The sequence below is a fragment of the Cynocephalus volans genome, chromosome 8, assembly GCF_027409185.1.
Source record: "Cynocephalus volans isolate mCynVol1 chromosome 8, mCynVol1.pri, whole genome shotgun sequence".
NCBI lineage: Eukaryota > Metazoa > Chordata > Mammalia > Dermoptera > Cynocephalidae > Cynocephalus > Cynocephalus volans.
In genome coordinates this window covers 110,347,313-110,365,064 of record NC_084467.1, presented here as the reverse complement: position 1 = coordinate 110,365,064, position 17,752 = coordinate 110,347,313, and the positions used below count along the sequence as shown (strand labels likewise).

Genomic DNA, 17,752 nt, shown 5'->3' with positions numbered 1-17,752 from the left:
AATTATCTTACAGATGAGAATGTGAAGAAGGAGGAAGATAAACATGCAGAGAGGTGGAGTTAGGTTTGGTTGGAGATGAATCAGCACACCCCACAGAGAGCAGCACCTACGTGTTATAAACTATATAAGGGCCACTGTCCCAATCCATCATCACCCTGCAAGCTGCATCAGGCTTTATCCTACGTGTTCCTTTGGTGAACCAGGTGAGAGAAAATTCATCCAGCTACATCTCTGGATAGTTGGTATTGTCCATGTTAGAAATCCAGTGGTATTAGCTAAGGCAGAGTTCATATATATGAGTACTTTGCCTTGCTTTCTGTTTGTTTATTCATTGTTTTCCTTTTTGTGTGCTCGTTTGTTTGGTTAGGTTAGTTTATTCTGGGGTATTTTTGGAAGAAGTTTGTCTTTATGGAGAAGAATAATGCAAGTAGAAGTTCAGGAGAGGGTGGGTTAGCTCAGTTGGTAGAGCACAGTGTTAAAACACACGTCAAGGGTTCAGATCCCCATACAAGCCAGCACCAAAAAAAAAAAAAGTAGAGGTTTGCCTTCTTCTAGGCCAGTCTTTCTGTATACCACCTTTTCTGGGGCTGTACAGCTCAAATAGGGAGGAGGCTGATGCTGTTATAGAGTCCCTTGTTCAGTGTTGCTCTCCAGAGCTCCAAGATCTAATTATCCACCAGTCAAACTGCTACCTGCATTGCTGAGCTTTTCTCCCTGACTGATGAAAGAGAACAGTGTTTGCTTAAGTGTTGAGGTTAGGCTAGTTTCTGAGCTCTGACAAGGGCTACCTCATGCCTCTGAAGCACTAAGATATTATTGGCCCACTTTGCCCATTTGCTGAAGGCCATAAGGGTCTAGTTCAGCTTCTGGTGCCCAGAGAGAAAATAGATGCACATGCTGGAAGGCATGTCACATTTGACTCAAAAAAAGCAATAAAATTAGAGAGATTGGGGCAATGGCATTTGGCTGTTTTTGGAAAGTCTGGAAGCCCTAGGACAACACTCAGGACACCAAAGTACCCAAAGTGTAGAGACATTATAAAGAGACCAAATTCATCCAGGACAAGAAATATGGAGACCTAAGATCTATTCCCAGTTGGGCCAGTAACATGCCATGACTGGATCTCAGCAAAGTAACTCAAAGTTAACAAAGTTAATTTTTACTGTGTTAAAGGTATTGGATCATCCCTGATCCATCCTTACTTGCTGAGGTTCAAAAGAAACAAGAGGTTTGAAAAATCATAATGATTATTATTAAAATGAGAACTGCTGATAAATTAAAGAGAAAGAAAATGAATAATAGGCAGAGTCTTTTGTTTTTTTCTTTCCAGGTTCACTTAAACTTGTAAAAAGATGACCGACCTCTTGAGAAGTGTTGTCACCGTCATTGATATTTTCTATAAATACACCAACCAAGATGGAGAGTGTAGCACACTGAGCAAGGATGAGCTAAAGGAACTTCTTGAGAAAGAGTTTCGTCCAATTCTGAAGGTGAGAACCATGTAGCAGGAATAAAGTCAGCTGGAGTCCTATACATGCTCTGTTACATAATCAATATTAGCTAAAAAGTTCACAGTTACAGTGGTCTTTGAGCAAACTCTATGAGCAGTATTTTGGGGACATCAGAAAGTCTGTTAAGGCAGCATGTATTTCAAAGAAGGTGAATGTTTCTTCCTCACCTTCCTGTGCATTCCCACTTGCTAGACCCCAGACTTTCTTGTGTGGCCAGGCTTCTCCTTCTGAAAAAGCAGAAAATAAATTTGTGTAAGACATGAATTAATAAATTACTCTATCAAATGGGAAAAACGTATATAGAGAGAAATCATCTACAAGAGAAGCTAACAAAGTAGCTAGGATGATTACAGACTGAAAACAAAATACATGCATTTTTTCCATCTACTTAGGAAGCACTCAGCTATTTACTTCAAAATAACAGATCCTAACAGACTATGTTAATACGTAATATGTAAAATTTATGTAAAACTAAGATACACCAGTTACTGAACTTCGTTTATTTCACTCCTTCCCATATGTCATACCTGAGCACTTAATCTCTAGTTTAGATCCTTGAAATGTCTTCTTTCAAGGATCCCAATAGTCTTTACTTTCTATTACCCCTAAAGTAATCCTCCATTGGATTAAAACTGCATAAGGTCAAACATCCACAAATCCACATCCCTACTTGAATGTTTTAGCTGAATATGTGGGCTAGACTGACCAGGTCTTCATTGTTGTATCACTCATATACAGAACCCAGATGATCCAGACACAGTGGATGTCATCATGCATATGCTGGATAGAGATCATGATCGAAGACTGGACTTTACTGAGTTTCTTCTGATGATATTCAAGCTGGCTATGGCCTGCAACAAGGTTCTCAGCAAAGAATACTGCAAAGCTTCAGGGTCAAAGAAGCGTAGGCATGGTCACCGACACCAAGAGGAAGAAAGTGAAACAGAAGAGGAAGAAGAGACACCAGGACAGAAATCAGGTTACAGACATTCAAGTTGGAGTGAGGGAGAGAAGTATGGATATAATTCTGGGGGCTTGAGGGAAACTAGAAAACATAGACATGGGTCCAACTCTAGGAGGCTGGGAAGGCGAGGTGATTTGTCCAGCTCAGAGAATCAAGAGGGATCTGAGAAAAGACGCCGTGGGTCTAGCTCTGGTCATTCATGGAGTAGTGGCAAAGACAGACATGGTTCCAGCTCTGGAGAGCTGGAAGAAAAAAGAAGCAAGTCACATGTTCGCCCCTCTAGGGAATCTGGGGAGGAATATGAATCTGGATCTGAATCAGAGAGTTGGGGAAGGAAAGGACAGAGTGGTCTGTCACATGAATTGGAGACCAATGGGCATGAATCAAACTCTACTCAGTCAAGAAGGACTGGAGGACATCTTGAGTGTAGCTCTGCAGGTTCAGGAGATAGTGTGAGGCAAAGTCATGTATGTGGTTACAGCAATTCAGGAGGGTGTGGAAGGCCACAAAATGCTTCTAGTTCTTGTCAGACAAGTAGATTTGGAGTACAAGGAAATCAATCTAGCTGTACCCAACCAGACTGTCAACCAGGAAGTAGTGGAGGACAAGGTCATGGGTGTATCTCAGAAGGTCAGTCCTCTGGATATGGTCAACTTGAGCCTAGATCCTGTAGCCAGTCTCCTAGTAGGAGAAGATATGGATCTAGAGAATGTGGTCAAGCACAGAACTGTGGAGGACAACAGGGAACAGGCTCAAGTCAGTCCTCTTGCCATGAACAATATGGGTCAGGAACAAGTCAATGTTCTAGTTATGGTCAACATAGATCAGGTTCCTGTGGACGCTATTCAAACTCGCATCAAAAAGGGTCCTGTTCAAAAGAATTTTCCAAATGTGGTCAACGTGGGTCTGGTTCAGGTCAGTCCTGTACCTATGAACAACATAGAACAGGCTTAAGTCAGCCCTCTGGCTATAGACAACATGGATCTAGATCATGTCAGCCTGGCTGTGGACAACAAGGGTCGGGATCAAGTCAGTCATTTGGCTATGGCAAACATGGGACTAGCTCAGGTCAGTCATCTGGCTTTGAAAAACATGGGTCTGGCTCGGGTCAGTCCTCTGGCTTTGGACAGCATGGGTCTGGCTCAGGCCAGTCGTCTGGCTATGACCAGCATGGATCTGGCTCAGGCCAGTCCTCTGGCTATGGCCAGCATGGGTCTGAATCAGGTCAGACGACTGGCTATGGCCAGCACGGGTCTGGCTCAGCCCAGTCCTCTGGCTACGGCCAGCATAGGTCTGGATCAGGTCAGTCGTCAGGCTACGGCCAGCAAGGGACTGGATCAGGTCAGTCGTCTGGCTATGGCCAGCATGGGTCTGGGTCAGGTCAGTCATCAGGATATGGCCAGCAAGGGACTGGATCAGGTCAGTCCTCTGGCTACGGCCAGCACGGGTCTGGATCAGGTCAGTCGTCAGGCTACGGCCAGCAAGGGACTGGATCAGGTCAGTCGTCAGGCTACGGCCAGCAAAGGACTGGATCAGGTCAGTCCTCTGGCTACGGCCAGCACGGGTCTGTATCAGGTCAGTCGTCAGGCTACAGCCAGCAAGAGACTGGATCAGGTCAGTCATCTGCCTATGGCCAGCACGGGTCTGGATCAGGTCAGTCGTCAGGATATGGCCAGCATGGGACTGGATCAGGTCAGATATCTGGCTACGGCCAGCATGGGTCTGGATCAGGTCAGTCGTCAGGCTACGGCCAGCAAGGGACTGGATCAGGTCAGTCTTCTGGCTACGGCCAGCACGGGTCTGGCTCAAGCCAGTCGTCTGGCTACGGCCAGCACAGGTCTCGTTCAGGCCAGTCCTCTGGCTACGGCCAGCACGGGTCTAGCTCAGGTCAGCCTTCTGGCTACAGCCAGCACAGGTCTGGCTCAGGTCAGTCTTCTGGCTACGGCCAGCACGGGTCGGGCTATGGTCAGTCTTCTGGCTATGGCCAGCACGGGTCGGGCTATGGTCAGTCTTCTGGCTATGGCCAGCAGGGGTCAGGCTCAGGTCAGTCGTCCGGCTATGGACACTATGGATCTGGATCAGGTCATTCGTCTGGCCACAGCCAGCATGGGTCTGGCTCAGCCCAGTCCTCTGGCTATGGCCAGCATGGGTCTGGCTCAGGTCAGACGTCTGGCTACAGCCAGCATGGGTCTGGATCAGGTCAGTCGTCAGGATACGGCCAGCACGGGTCAGGCGCAGGCCAGTCGTCTGGCTACGGCCAGCATGGGTCTGGCTCAGGCCTGTCCTCTGGCTACGGCCAGCACGGGTCTGGATCAGGTCAGTCGGCAGGATATGGCCAGCACGGGTCTGGCTCAGGCCTGTCCTCTGGCTATGGCCAGCACGGGTCTGGCTCAGGTCAGTCGTCTAGCTATGGCCAGCACGGGTGTGGCTCAGGTCAGTCGTCAGGATACGCCCAGCATGGGACTGGCTATGGTCAGTCTTCTGGCTACGGCCAGCATGGGTCGGGCTCAGGTCAGTCATCTGGCTATGGCCAGCACGGGTCTGGCTCAGCCCAGGCCACTGGCTATGGCCAGCATGGGTCTGGCTCAGGTCAGTCCTCTGGTTATGGCCAGCACGAGTCTGGCTCAGGCCAGTCGTCTGGCTACAGCCAGCATGGGTCTGGGTCAGGTCAGTCATCTGGCAATGGCCAGCAAGGGTCGGGCTATGGTCAGTCTTCTGGCTATGGATATTATGGGTCTGGATCGGGTCACTTGTCTGGCTATGGCCAACATGGGTCTGTATCAGGTCAGTCATCTAGCTATGGCCAACACGGGTCTGCATCAGGTCAGCTGTCAGGCTATGGCCAAAATAGTTCTGGATCAGGTCAGTCATCTGGCTATAGCCAACAAGGACAGGTAGGATCAAAAATTAAAGAGAGACAGAGAAATATTCACAGACAGTCAGCAGAAACCACTAGACATTCCCAGTCAGGTCATGAACAGTCTACAAAGTCAGGGTCCACTACAACTGGACGAAGGAGATCTAGTCGCTTCCAAACCAGTGACAGTGAAGAACACTCTAGAGTCTCACACAGACACTCAGAATCCACTCATGGCCAGCATGGAGTGCAACATGGAGAGTCAGGATCCTCAGTTCAACAGAGACAGGGAACTACTCAAAGACAGTCAGGAGATAGTACGAGACATGGGCAGTCTGGTCATGAGCAGTACCCAAGGTCAGGGTCCAGTTCAACTGGAGGAAGGGGATCTAATCACAGCCAGGTCAGCGATAGTGAAGAGCACTCCGGAGTCACAAACAGACACTCAGAATCCACTCATGGCCAGCACGGAGTTCAACATGGAGAGTCAGGATCCTCAGTTCAAGGGAGTCAGGGAACTACTCACAGACAGGCAGGAGACACCACTAGACACGGCCAGTCTGGTCATGAGCAGTACCCAAGGTCAGGGTCCAGTACAACTGGAGGGAGGGGTTCTAGTCACAGGCAGGCCAGTGACAGTGAAGAGCACTCCGGAGTCTCACACAGACACTCAGAATCCACTCATGGCCAGCATGGAGTTCAACATGGAGAGTCAGGATCCTCAGTTCAAGGGAGACAGGGAACTACTCATAGACAGGCTGGAGACACCACTAGACAGGGCCAGTCTGGTCATGAGCAGTACCCAAGGTCAGGGTCCAGTACAACTGGAAGAAGGGGGTCTAGTGAAAGCCAGGCCAGTGACAGTGAAGAGCACTCCAGAGTCTCACACAGACACTCAGAATCCACTCATGGCCAGCATGGAGTTCAACATGGAGAGTCAGGATCCACCGTTCAAGGCAGACAGGGAGCTACTCCTAGACAGTCTGGAGACACCACTAGACATGGGCAGTCTGGTCATGAGCAGTACCCAAGGTCAGGGTCCAGTTCAACTGGAGGAAGGGGATCTAGTCACAGCCAGGTCAGCGATAGTGAAGAGCACTCCGGAGTCTCACACAGACACTCAGAATCCACTCATGGCCAGCATGGAGTTCAACATGGAGAGTCAGGATCCTCAGTTCAAGGGAGACAGGGAACTACTCACAGACAGGCAGGAGACACCACTAGACAGGGCCAGTCTGGTCATGAGCAGTACCCAAGGTCAGGGTCCAGTTCAACTGGAGGAAGGGGATCTAGTCACAGCCAGGTCAGCGATAGTGAAGAGCACTCCGGAGTCTCACAAAGACACTCGGAATCCACTCATGGCCAGCACGGAGTTCAACATGGAGAGTCAGGATCCTCAGTTCAAGGGAGAGAGGGAACTACTCACAGACAGTCAGGAGGTAGTACGAGACATGGCCAATCTGGTCATGAGCAGTACCCAAGGTCAGGGTCCAGTTCAACTGGAGGAAGGGGGTCTAGTCAAAGCCAGGTCAGTGACAGGGAAGAGGACTACGGAGTCTCACACAGACACTCAGAATCCACTCATGGCCAGCACGGAGTTCAACACGGAGAGTCAGGATCCTCAGTTCAAGGGAGACAGGGAACTACTCATAGACAGTCTGGAGACACCACTAGACATGGGCAGTCTGGTCATGAGCAGTACCCAAGGTCAGCGTCCAGTTCAACTGGAGGAAGGGGATCTAGTCACAGCCAGGTCAGCGATAGTGAAGAGCACTCCGGAGTCTCACACAGACACTCAGAATCCACTCATGGCCAGCATGGAGTTCAACATGGAGAGTCAGGATCCTCAGTTCAAGGGAGACAGGGAACTACTCACAGACAGGCAGGAGACACCACTAGACATGGGCAGTCTGGTCATGAGCAGTACCCAAGGTCACGGTCCAGTACAACTGGAGGGAGGGGTTCTAGTCACAGGCAGGCCAGTGACAGTGAAGAGCACTCCGGAGTCTCAAACAGACACTCAGAATCCACTCATGGCCAGCATGGAGTTCAACATGGAGAGTCAGGATCCTCAGTTCAAGGGAGACAGGGAACTACTCATAGACAGGCTGGAGACACCACTAGACTAGGCCAGTCTGGTCATGAGCTGTACCCAAGGTCAGGGTCCAGTACAACTGGAAGAAGGGGGTCTAGTGAAAGCCAGGCCAGTGACAGTGAAGAGCACTCCGGAGTCTCACACAGACACTCAGAATCCACTCATGGCCAGCATGGAGTTCAACATGGAGAGTCAGGATCCACCGTTCAAGGGAGACAGGGAACTACTCATAGACAGTCTGGAGACACCACTAGACATGGGCAGTCTGGTCATGAGCAGTACCCAAGGTCAGGGTCCAGTTCAACTGGAGGAAGGGGATCTAGTCACAGCCAGGTCAGCGATAGTGAAGAGCACTCCGGAGTCTCACACAGACACTCAGAATCCACTCATGGCCAGCATGGAGTTCAACATGGAGAGTCAGGATCCTCAGTTGAAGGGAGACAGGGAACTACTCACAGACAGGCAGGAGACACCACTAGACAGGGCCAGTCTGGTCATGAGCAGTACCCAAGGTCAGGGTCCAGTTCAACTGGAGGAAGGGGATCTAGTCACAGCCAGGTCAGCGATAGTGAAGAGCACTCCGGAGTCTCACACAGACACTCAGAATCCACTCATGGCCAGCATGGAGTTCAACATGGAGAATCAGGATCCTCAGTTGAAGGGAGACAGGGAACTACTCACAGACAGGCAGGAGACACCACTAGACAGGGCCAGTCTGGTCATGAGCAGTACCCAAGGTCAGGGTCCAGTTCAACTGGAGGAAGGGGATCTAGTCACAGCCAGGTCAGCGATAGTGAAGAGCACTCCGGAGTCTCACAAAGACACTCAGAATCCACTCATGGCCAGCACGGAGTTCAACATGGAGAGTCAGGATCCTCAGTTCAAGGGAGAGAAGGAACTACTCACAGACAGTCAGGAGATAGTACGAGACATGGCCAATCTGGTCATGAGCAGTACCCAAGGTCAGGGTCCAGTTCAACTGGAGGAAGGGGGTCTAGTCAAAGCCAGGTCAGTGACAGGGAAGAGGACTACGGAGTTTCACACAGACACTCAGAAACCACTCATGGCCAGCATGGAGTTCAACATGGAGAGTCCAGATCCTCCGTTCAAGGGAGACAGGGAAGTACTCACAGACAGTCAGGAGATAGCACGAGACATGGGCAGTCTGGTCATGAGCAGTACCCAAGGTCAGGGTCCAGGACAACTGGAGGAAGGGGATATAGTCAAAGCCAGGTCAGTGACAGGGAAGAGCACTCAGGAGTCTCAAACAGACACTCAGAATCTACCCATGGCCAGCATGGAGTTCAACATGGAGAGTCAGGATCCTCAGTTCAAGGGAGACAGGGAACTACTCACAGACAGGCTGGAGACACCACTAGACAGGGCCAGTCTGGTCATGAGCAGTACCCAAGGTCAGGGTCCAGTACAACTGGAAGAAGGGGGTCTAGTGAAAGCCAGGCCAGTGACAGTGAAGAGCACTCCGGAGTCTCACACAGACACTCAGAATCCACTCATGGCCAGCACGGAGTTCAACATGGAGAGTCAGGGTCCTCAGTTCAAGGGAGACAGGGAACTACTCATAGACAGGCAGGAGAGACCACTAGACATGGGCAGTCTGGTCATGAGCAGTACCCAAGGTCAGGGTCCCGTTCAACTGGAGGAAGGGGATCTAGTCACAGCCAGGTCAGCGATAGTGAAGAGCACTCCGGAGTCTCACACAGACACTCAGAATCCACTCATGGCCAGCACGGAGTACAACATGGAGAGTCAGGATCCTCAGTTCAAGGGAGACAGGGAACTACTCACAGACAGTCAGGAGACACCACTAGACATGGCCAGTCCGGTCATGAGCAGTACCCAAGGTCAGGGTCCAGTACAACTGGAAGAAGGGGGTCTAGTGAAAGCCAGGCCAGTGACAGTGAAGAGCACTCCGGAGTCTCACACAGACACTCAGAATCCACTCATGGCCAGCATGGAGTTCAACATGGAGAGTCAGGATCCACCGTTCAAGGGAGACAGGGAACTACTCATAGACAGTCTGGAGACACCACTAGACATGGGCAGTCTGGTCATGAGCAGTACCCAAGGTCAGGGTCCAGTTCAACTGGAGGAAGGGGATCTAGTCACAGCCAGGTCAGCGATAGTGAAGAGCACTCCGGAGTCTCACACAGACACTCAGAATCCACTCATGGCCAGCATGGAGTTCAACATGGAGAGTCAGGATCCTCAGTTCAAGGGAGACAGGGAACTACTCACAGACAGGCAGGAGACACCACTAGACAGGGCCAGTCTGGTCATGAGCAGTACCCAAGGTCAGGGTCCAGTTCAACTGGAGTAAGGGGATCTAGTCACAGCCAGGTCAGCGATAGTGAAGAGCACTCCGGAGTCTCACAAAGACACTCAGAATCCACTCATGGCCAGCACGGAGTTCAACATGGAGAGTCAGGATCCTCAGTTCAAGGGAGACGGGGAACTACTCACAGACAGTCAGGAGACACCACTAGACATGGCCAGTTCGGTCATGAGCAGTACCCAAGGTCAGGGTCCAGGACAACTGGAGGAAGGGGGTCTAGTGAAAGCCAGGCCAGTGACAGTGAAGAGCACTCCGGAGTCTCACACAGACACTCAGAATCCACTCATGGCCAGCATGGAGTTCAACATGGAGAGTCAGGATCCACCGTTCAAGGGAGACAGGGAACTACTCATAGACAGTCTGGAGACACCACTAGACATGGGCAGTCTGGTCATGAGCAGTACCCAAGGTCAGGGTCCAGTACAACTGGAAGAAGGGGGTCTAGTGAAAGCCAGGCCAGTGACAGTGAAGAGCACTCCGGAGTCTCACACAGACACTCAGAATCCACTCATGGCCAGCATGGAGTTCAACATGGAGAGTCAGGATCCTCAGTTCAAGGGAGACAGGGAACTACTCACAGACAGGCAGGAGACACCACTAGACACGGCCAGTCTGGTTATGAGCAGTACCCAAGGTCAGGGTCCAGTTCAACTGGAGGAAGGGGATCTAGTCACAGCCAGGTCAGCGATAGTGAAGAGCACTCCGGAGTCTCACACAGACACTCAGAATCCACTCATGGCCAGCACGGAGTTCAACATGGAGAGTCAGGGTCCTCAGTTCAAGGGAGACAGGGAACTACTCATAGACAGGCAGGAGACACCACTAGACATGGCCAGTCCGGTCATGAGCAGTACCCAAGGTCAGGGTCCAGTTCAACTGGAGGAAGGGGATCTAGTCACAGCCAGGTCAGCGATAGTGAAGAGCACTCCGGAGTCTCACAAAGACACTCAGAATCCACTCATGGCCAGCACGGAGTTCAACATGGAGAGTCAGGATCCTCAGTTCAAGGGAGACAGGGAACTACTCACAGACAGTCAGGAGACACCACTAGACATGGCCAGTTCGGTCATGAGCAGTACCCAAGGTCAGGGTCCAGGACAACTGGAGGAAGGGGGTCTAGTGAAAGCCAGGCCAGTGACAGTGAAGAGCACTCCGGAGTCTCACACAGACACTCAGAATCCAGTCATGGCCAGCATGGAGTTCAACATGGAGAGTCAGGATCCACCGTTCAAGGGAGACAGGGAACTACTCATAGACAGTCTGGAGACACCACTAGACATGGGCAGTCTGGTCATGAGCAGTACCCAAGGTCAGGGTCCAGTTCAACTGGAGGAAGGGGATCTAGTCACAGCCAGGTCAGCGATAGTGAAGAGCACTCCGGAGTCTCACACAGACACTCAGAATCCACTCATGGCCAGCATGGAGTTCAACATGGAGAGTCAGGATCCTCAGTTCAAGGGAGACAGGGAACTACTCACAGACAGGCAGGAGACACCACTAGACAGGGCCAGTCTGGTCATGAGCAGTACCCAAGGTCAGGGTCCAGTTCAACTGGAGTAAGGGGATCTAGTCACAGCCAGGTCAGCGATAGTGAAGAGCACTCCGGAGTCTCACAAAGACACTCAGAATCCACTCATGGCCAGCACGGAGTTCAACATGGAGAGTCAGGATCCTCAGTTCAAGGGAGACGGGGAACTACTCACAGACAGTCAGGAGACACCACTAGACATGGCCAGTTCGGTCATGAGCAGTACCCAAGGTCAGGGTCCAGGACAACTGGAGGAAGGGGGTCTAGTGAAAGCCAGGCCAGTGACAGTGAAGAGCACTCCGGAGTCTCACACAGACACTCAGAATCCACTCATGGCCAGCATGGAGTTCAACATGGAGAGTCAGGATCCACCGTTCAAGGGAGACAGGGAACTACTCATAGACAGTCTGGAGACACCACTAGACATGGGCAGTCTGGTCATGAGCAGTACCCAAGGTCAGGGTCCAGTACAACTGGAAGAAGGGGGTCTAGTGAAAGCCAGGCCAGTGACAGTGAAGAGCACTCCGGAGTCTCACACAGACACTCAGAATCCACTCATGGCCAGCATGGAGTTCAACATGGAGAGTCAGGATCCTCAGTTCAAGGGAGACAGGGAACTACTCACAGACAGGCAGGAGACACCACTAGACACGGCCAGTCTGGTTATGAGCAGTACCCAAGGTCAGGGTCCAGGACAACTGGAGGAAGGGGGTCTAGTGAAAGCCAGGCCAGTGACAGTGAAGAGCACTCCGGAGTCTCACACAGACACTCAGAATCCACTCATGGCCAGCATGGAGTTCAACATGGAGAGTCAGGATCCACCGTTCAAGGGAGACAGGGAACTACTCATAGACAGTCTGGAGACACCACTAGACATGGGCAGTCTGGTCATGAGCAGTACCCAAGGTCAGGGTCCAGTTCAACTGGAGGAAGGGGATCTAGTCACAGCCAGGTCAGCGATAGTGAAGAGCACTCCGGAGTCTCACACAGACACTCAGAATCCACCCATGGCCAGCATGGAGTTCAACATGGAGAGTCAGGATCCTCAGTTCAAGGGAGACAGGGAACTACTCACAGACAGGCAGGAGACACCACTAGACACGGCCAGTCTGGTCATGAGCAGTACCCAAGGTCAGGGTCCAGTTCAACTGGAGGAAGGGGATCTAGTCACAGCCAGGTCAGCGATAGTGAAGAGCACTCCAGAGTCTCACACAGACACTCAGAATCCACTCATGGCCAGCATGGAGTTCAACATGGAGAGTCAGGATCCTCAGTTCAAGGGAGACAGGGAACTACTCACAGACAGGCAGGAGACACCACTAGACACGGCCAGTCTGGTCATGAGCAGTACCCAAGGTCAGGGTCCAGTACAACAGGAGGAAGGGGGTCTAGTGAAAGCCAGGCCAGTGACAGTGAAGAGCACTCCGGAGTCTCACACAGACACTCAGAGTCCACTCATGGTCAGCATAGAGTTCAACGTGGAGAGTCAGGATCCTCAGTTCCAAGGACACAGGAAACTACTCACAGACAGGCAGGAGACACCACTAGACAGGGCCAGTCTCGTCATGAGCAATACCCAAGGTCAGGGTCCAGTACAACAGGAGGAAGGGGATCTAGTCACAGGCAGGCCAGTGACAGTGAAGAGCACTCAGGAGTCTCTCACAGACACTCAGAATCCACTCATGGCCAGCATGGAGTTCAACATGGAGAGTCAGGATCTTCAGTTAAAGGGAGACAGGGAACTACTCAGAGACATTCAGAAGATACCAGGAGATCTGTGCAGTCTGGTCATGAGCAATACCCTGGATCGAGTCGTGGCTGGAAACATGGAAGCTATGGACGTGCAGAATATGACTATGGACAGTCTGGGTTTGGGCCTACTGGGGGCAGTAGCACAAGCAGCCGTAATTCTAGCCCTTTGAGGTTAACAGATATAGGTACAAATAAGCAAGTGTATAGACATGAACAATCATTTTCTAGTTTTGATCATAGAGGATCCAAAGCAATCATAAGAACTGGAAGGCAGGGCTCAAATCATGGACAGTCAGAGCCAAGTCATGGGCAATCAATTGATTCCCATAATCAGTCTGTATCCAGTGTAACTAGATGGCAGAGATCTAGTAATGGGCATTCAGTAGTAACTCATGAACATTTAAATGACATCCATGTTCAAGCTGGATATAGCACAGCCAGAAGGCAAGGATCTATTGATAGTCAGTCTAGTGAACACTTTGCATCTGGCCATGAACAATCCACATCAGCTCATGGCCACTCTGAATCTAGTTCAACTAGAATGCAGGGATCCTACAGTGACAATAAAGAGCACTCAGAAGATTGGGGGAAACAGAACCACGAACAATTTTTATCTGGGCATGGTAAGTCAGAGTTCAATGCCATAGGTATACATGGATCAAGCCAGCATCATATGGGAGATACAACTGTTCATGGGCAAGTAAGACCCAGCACAAGTTTAGCAAGACTAGGATCGAGTCATGGACAATCAGGAAACACTCAAAGTCAATCTGGATTCAGCAACAATGAAAGACAAGTATATAGCCATGTTCAATCAAGTGATATCTATGAGCAGTCAAATGACAGCAGAAGTAGTAGTCAAAGACCCGTTTTCAATGACTTTCCTAATAGCCAAGACCCTACAGGAACAGAAGAGTGTAGGTATAGGTGTTTATCAAGCAGTACAACCACATGGGGTGGCAGAAGGCAAAGGCAAGAGTCAGGATCAAGTCTGTCAAAGGGCACCAAAAGATATAGTCTGGATGTGGATGATAAGAAGACAAGAGGCTCTGAGGCCAGAGCTTACCACAGAAGGGAGGGAACTGACTCAGGTTCCTTCTACTTAGATAGCAACACTCCACTCTATGAATATGTCCAAGAACAAAGGTGTTGTTATTACTTTGAATAAGAAACCAATAGAAAATAAAGCATCTCAAGATAAGAACTAGCTCAAAGAAGAAATGAGGCATGCAACATGAAATTAAGATATTTAGCATGATTTCTTCTTTTGGTAGTAGGGATATATGTCTGTTCTTTTATTTTAACTGTAGCACTCTACTCTTTAGTTTTGTTTGGTGCAAGATTTTTTGGATGGGCGGGGATGGCTCCATAATCATTGAGCTCCTTGGTTAGAAAATAGTTAATGGAGGAAGTAAATAACATTTAGGACTATATCCTGAACTATATTAGAAAGTGATTTGGGTGCTTTGGGATAAAATGAGCATTTGTTTTTATTTCCGAGACTCAAAATTTGGATTTTCTAGATTTCATTTTAATTAAATTTTAACAAACCTATCCAGGAGCTAAAAGACTTGATTTAGGAGCCAAACTTTCTCTAGTAACACTATAACACATTCTGTGTTCTGAACAAAGAATGTGATAGTTCCTTAGGTGTAGATTCAGAATATTTGCAACTTTTGGTGTCACCACTGGAACTCTGTACTACTATTTTGGAATTTATTGTCATGACCTCCTGGATCTAGGATTCAGAAAAGTATATTGCATACAAATTGTTAATAAACTTTTCATCAAAGTATAGTTTCTCTTCTCTTTCATCTCCACAAACACAAATATAGTTCCCTGCCATGGAGTCAGATGCATATTTTTCTTCTACCTCTGGACATCTAATGGCAGTGAAGAACTCTGATATAAACTATAAGTAGTCCAAAGAAGGCAAAACTCAACCACATCTGAACTTTCCTTCAATCTAATCACTGTCCAAAGCATTCCAGAAAGAAAGGCTTTATACGGATGAGTTGGCCTCAGATGCTTTGGTTAATCCTAATCATCATAGCAATCATTGTCAAACATAACCCCAAGTGTCTATTTCCTGAGACAACCCAAGCTTTGGAAATAAGAGTTATGCACCATGGATTTTCTCTGTCAAAAATATTAATTAAAATATCTCTACCAATGGAGGCTAATGGGACTGAAAGCTAATGGGGTCCTGAAGTTTCCAGTTGAAGAAAAACAAGTAACAAGGAGTAAAAAAATACATACAAAATATACTAACTTCAGGAGAAAGTTTACTCTTATAAAACCCAATGAAAATGTCCAGAATGTCAGAGCTAGTAAGGACTTTAAAGGTCACCCTGTCAATTTACAGGTTAAAAGAAAAAAGCCAAGAAAACAATATTTAATCTAATCAAAACCAGTGATAATACCCAATCAGAATTTGGTGCTCCACCACCCTCTCTTTGCCTCCAGAGCAAGCTACTCTTCTCCCACCTTCACTAAAGTGAAATTCATCACTGAATGTTCAAGATCACAACCCCCCGCCAGAAGCAGAAGTTATATGAGCCAGCCACCCTCTCCCCCTCCCCCCCAAAACAGGCTCATTCTTCTGATTAGACTCAGATAATATCTATCTGGTTTTTGATTTTTTATTTTACAAACTTTCAATCATGCTATGTGATCAACAGAACACTAGTCATATTAGTTTATTAGTGAAAGAAAATAAACTTACTGTTATACTATTAATGATACACAGAGACTATGTATATGGTAGTTAACCCTAAATAGTAACTAATTCACACAAATCTATCCATCACCATTCATTCACTGAATAAACCCTAATTATCAAAAAACCATTAGAAATTTAAATCTTATATTTAATCTCATGTAAACAATTTCTATTGTAGGTGAAATAAATGAAATTCGAAGAGATTAACTTGCCATATTATGCAGCTAATTAGAAGTGCTGCTGTGACTAGGGTATAGGTTTCTGATTCTCATCTTCTGATTCTCATGCCCAAGTTCTTTCCATTCTGTCAGGGTGTCTGCACTCATTCCACACGTCTATAATTCCACATTCTTTGATCTCTAAATATACATTTAGAAGTGTCTAAAAGTTCACCAGTCCCCTGAAGCAATGTCAATTTGCATTTATTGTATGTGTGTGTGAGTCTTTATGTGTACACATATACAGGTCACATATTTACGAGTGATTCACATAATCCCTTGATCACACCCATTTGAGGTTTTAAATGTAATTAATATTTATCCAGATTGATAAAACCCTCAATAATTTGTTTTAATCAAATTGGGGGAAATTTTTCCTTATAAATTACACCAAAAGTACACTAAAACAACTCAAAGAGAGTTGCTCATTTCCCTTCTAAGATAAAAGAAAAGAAAAAAGTGAGATAGTAGGTATGGTCTACAAGGAAAAAGGTTAGAAACTAGAGTGCCCCCATATGAAACCCCTGTGAAGAGTTGAATTTCTTAGATGATATTCTGCTAGAAAGACAGAAGAGTCAAAGGTATATAAGTCAGAGATCTCTTCTACCACCTCCTGTGTGCCAGCATCCTATAGATAAAACATTTCTGTGCCAAGGAATATTCAGTGATTTCAAATATTCTTCCCAGCATGGCTGAGATCATCAAGGAGAAGCACACTGCACTAAGGAGAAATGTTGAGTAGCCAAATTTGGAAGAACAAATGATAAAATTCCTCTTTCTCCAAACTTTCTAGCTAAAGATGACCTTTAGATGAGGGAAATTGAAGGTCAGTTTGTACTAGACACACTGCATGCATTGCTATTTCGTTAGAGTGTAAGACATAGCTCCCTGTGTTCCAAGAGCTTTTGACAACCAGAGAAGACCTTCTAATACTCCATGCTGAGTGCAACCTGTGCTGTGCATTCTAATGCAATCAAAGGTGAGTGTGTGAGCTGTGGAGGAAATGAGCAAGAGAAAGTAGGAAAAGAGAAAGGGGTAAAGATTGAGGCAACACTGGATTGTACTGGAAATTAATCAAGCCAGGAAAAAGATGGCAGCTTCCTCTCTAATAATAATCTATTTGGCACAATTAAAATACCACTAATACAGACTCTGAAACCTGTTTTAAGAAATCTTATCTAATCTTTGGGGAACATGGTAAGTGAAAGTGAGTGAAGCTCTGTTTACAAGTATATAGAATTACCAGCAGGAAAAGTTTACAAGTATGTGCTTTATGTAATGAAGCCATCTAGCACAGAGAGGTATGGAATTTGCAAGGAAAAACGTGTTAACTTTCTAAAGATTATTTATATAAATCTTAAATTTTCTCATATTGCTTATTTTTTCATTTCTCCTTGATGTACATTGATGAAAAGCTTGTATCTTCCTACTGCCTACAAATAAAGTACAGTAATTTGGAAAAGGATGAAATGGAGGATCACCATCTGGTTACAAATCACTTAGATGTGTTTCTGACTTTACCAACTACCTCTGGATTAAAGCTTTAAGGATGGCTATTTATCAACCCTGAATTAGAACACAGATATGGAGGGTAGAAGAAGCAGCTTCTCACAGTCAGGTTATTAGCGAGGAGAAATGAATAGGATAATCGGCTTTGGCTAAAAGATTAGGATCTAAGAAGCTCAAGAACTTAGATACAAATGTAGGCATATTACCCCTAGTTTAAATTCAACACTTTAAGATTCTCTAAGG

General features: G+C 47.6%; 1 protein-coding gene across 1 annotated transcript; it reads left to right on the top strand.

The window, feature by feature from the left end:
- Positions 1-1,336: 1,336 nt before the first annotated feature.
- On the top strand, positions 1,337-15,989 carry LOC134384268 (filaggrin-2-like). Its single transcript, XM_063105831.1, has 6 exons — positions 1,337-1,490; positions 2,250-5,369; positions 5,446-7,393; positions 7,490-8,839; positions 8,932-13,683; positions 15,961-15,989. The coding sequence occupies exons 1-6, from the start codon at positions 1,353-1,355 to the stop codon at positions 15,987-15,989; spliced, it is 11,337 nt and encodes a 3,778-aa protein (XP_062961901.1). The 5' UTR covers positions 1,337-1,352.
- Positions 15,990-17,752: the final 1,763 nt, after the last annotated feature.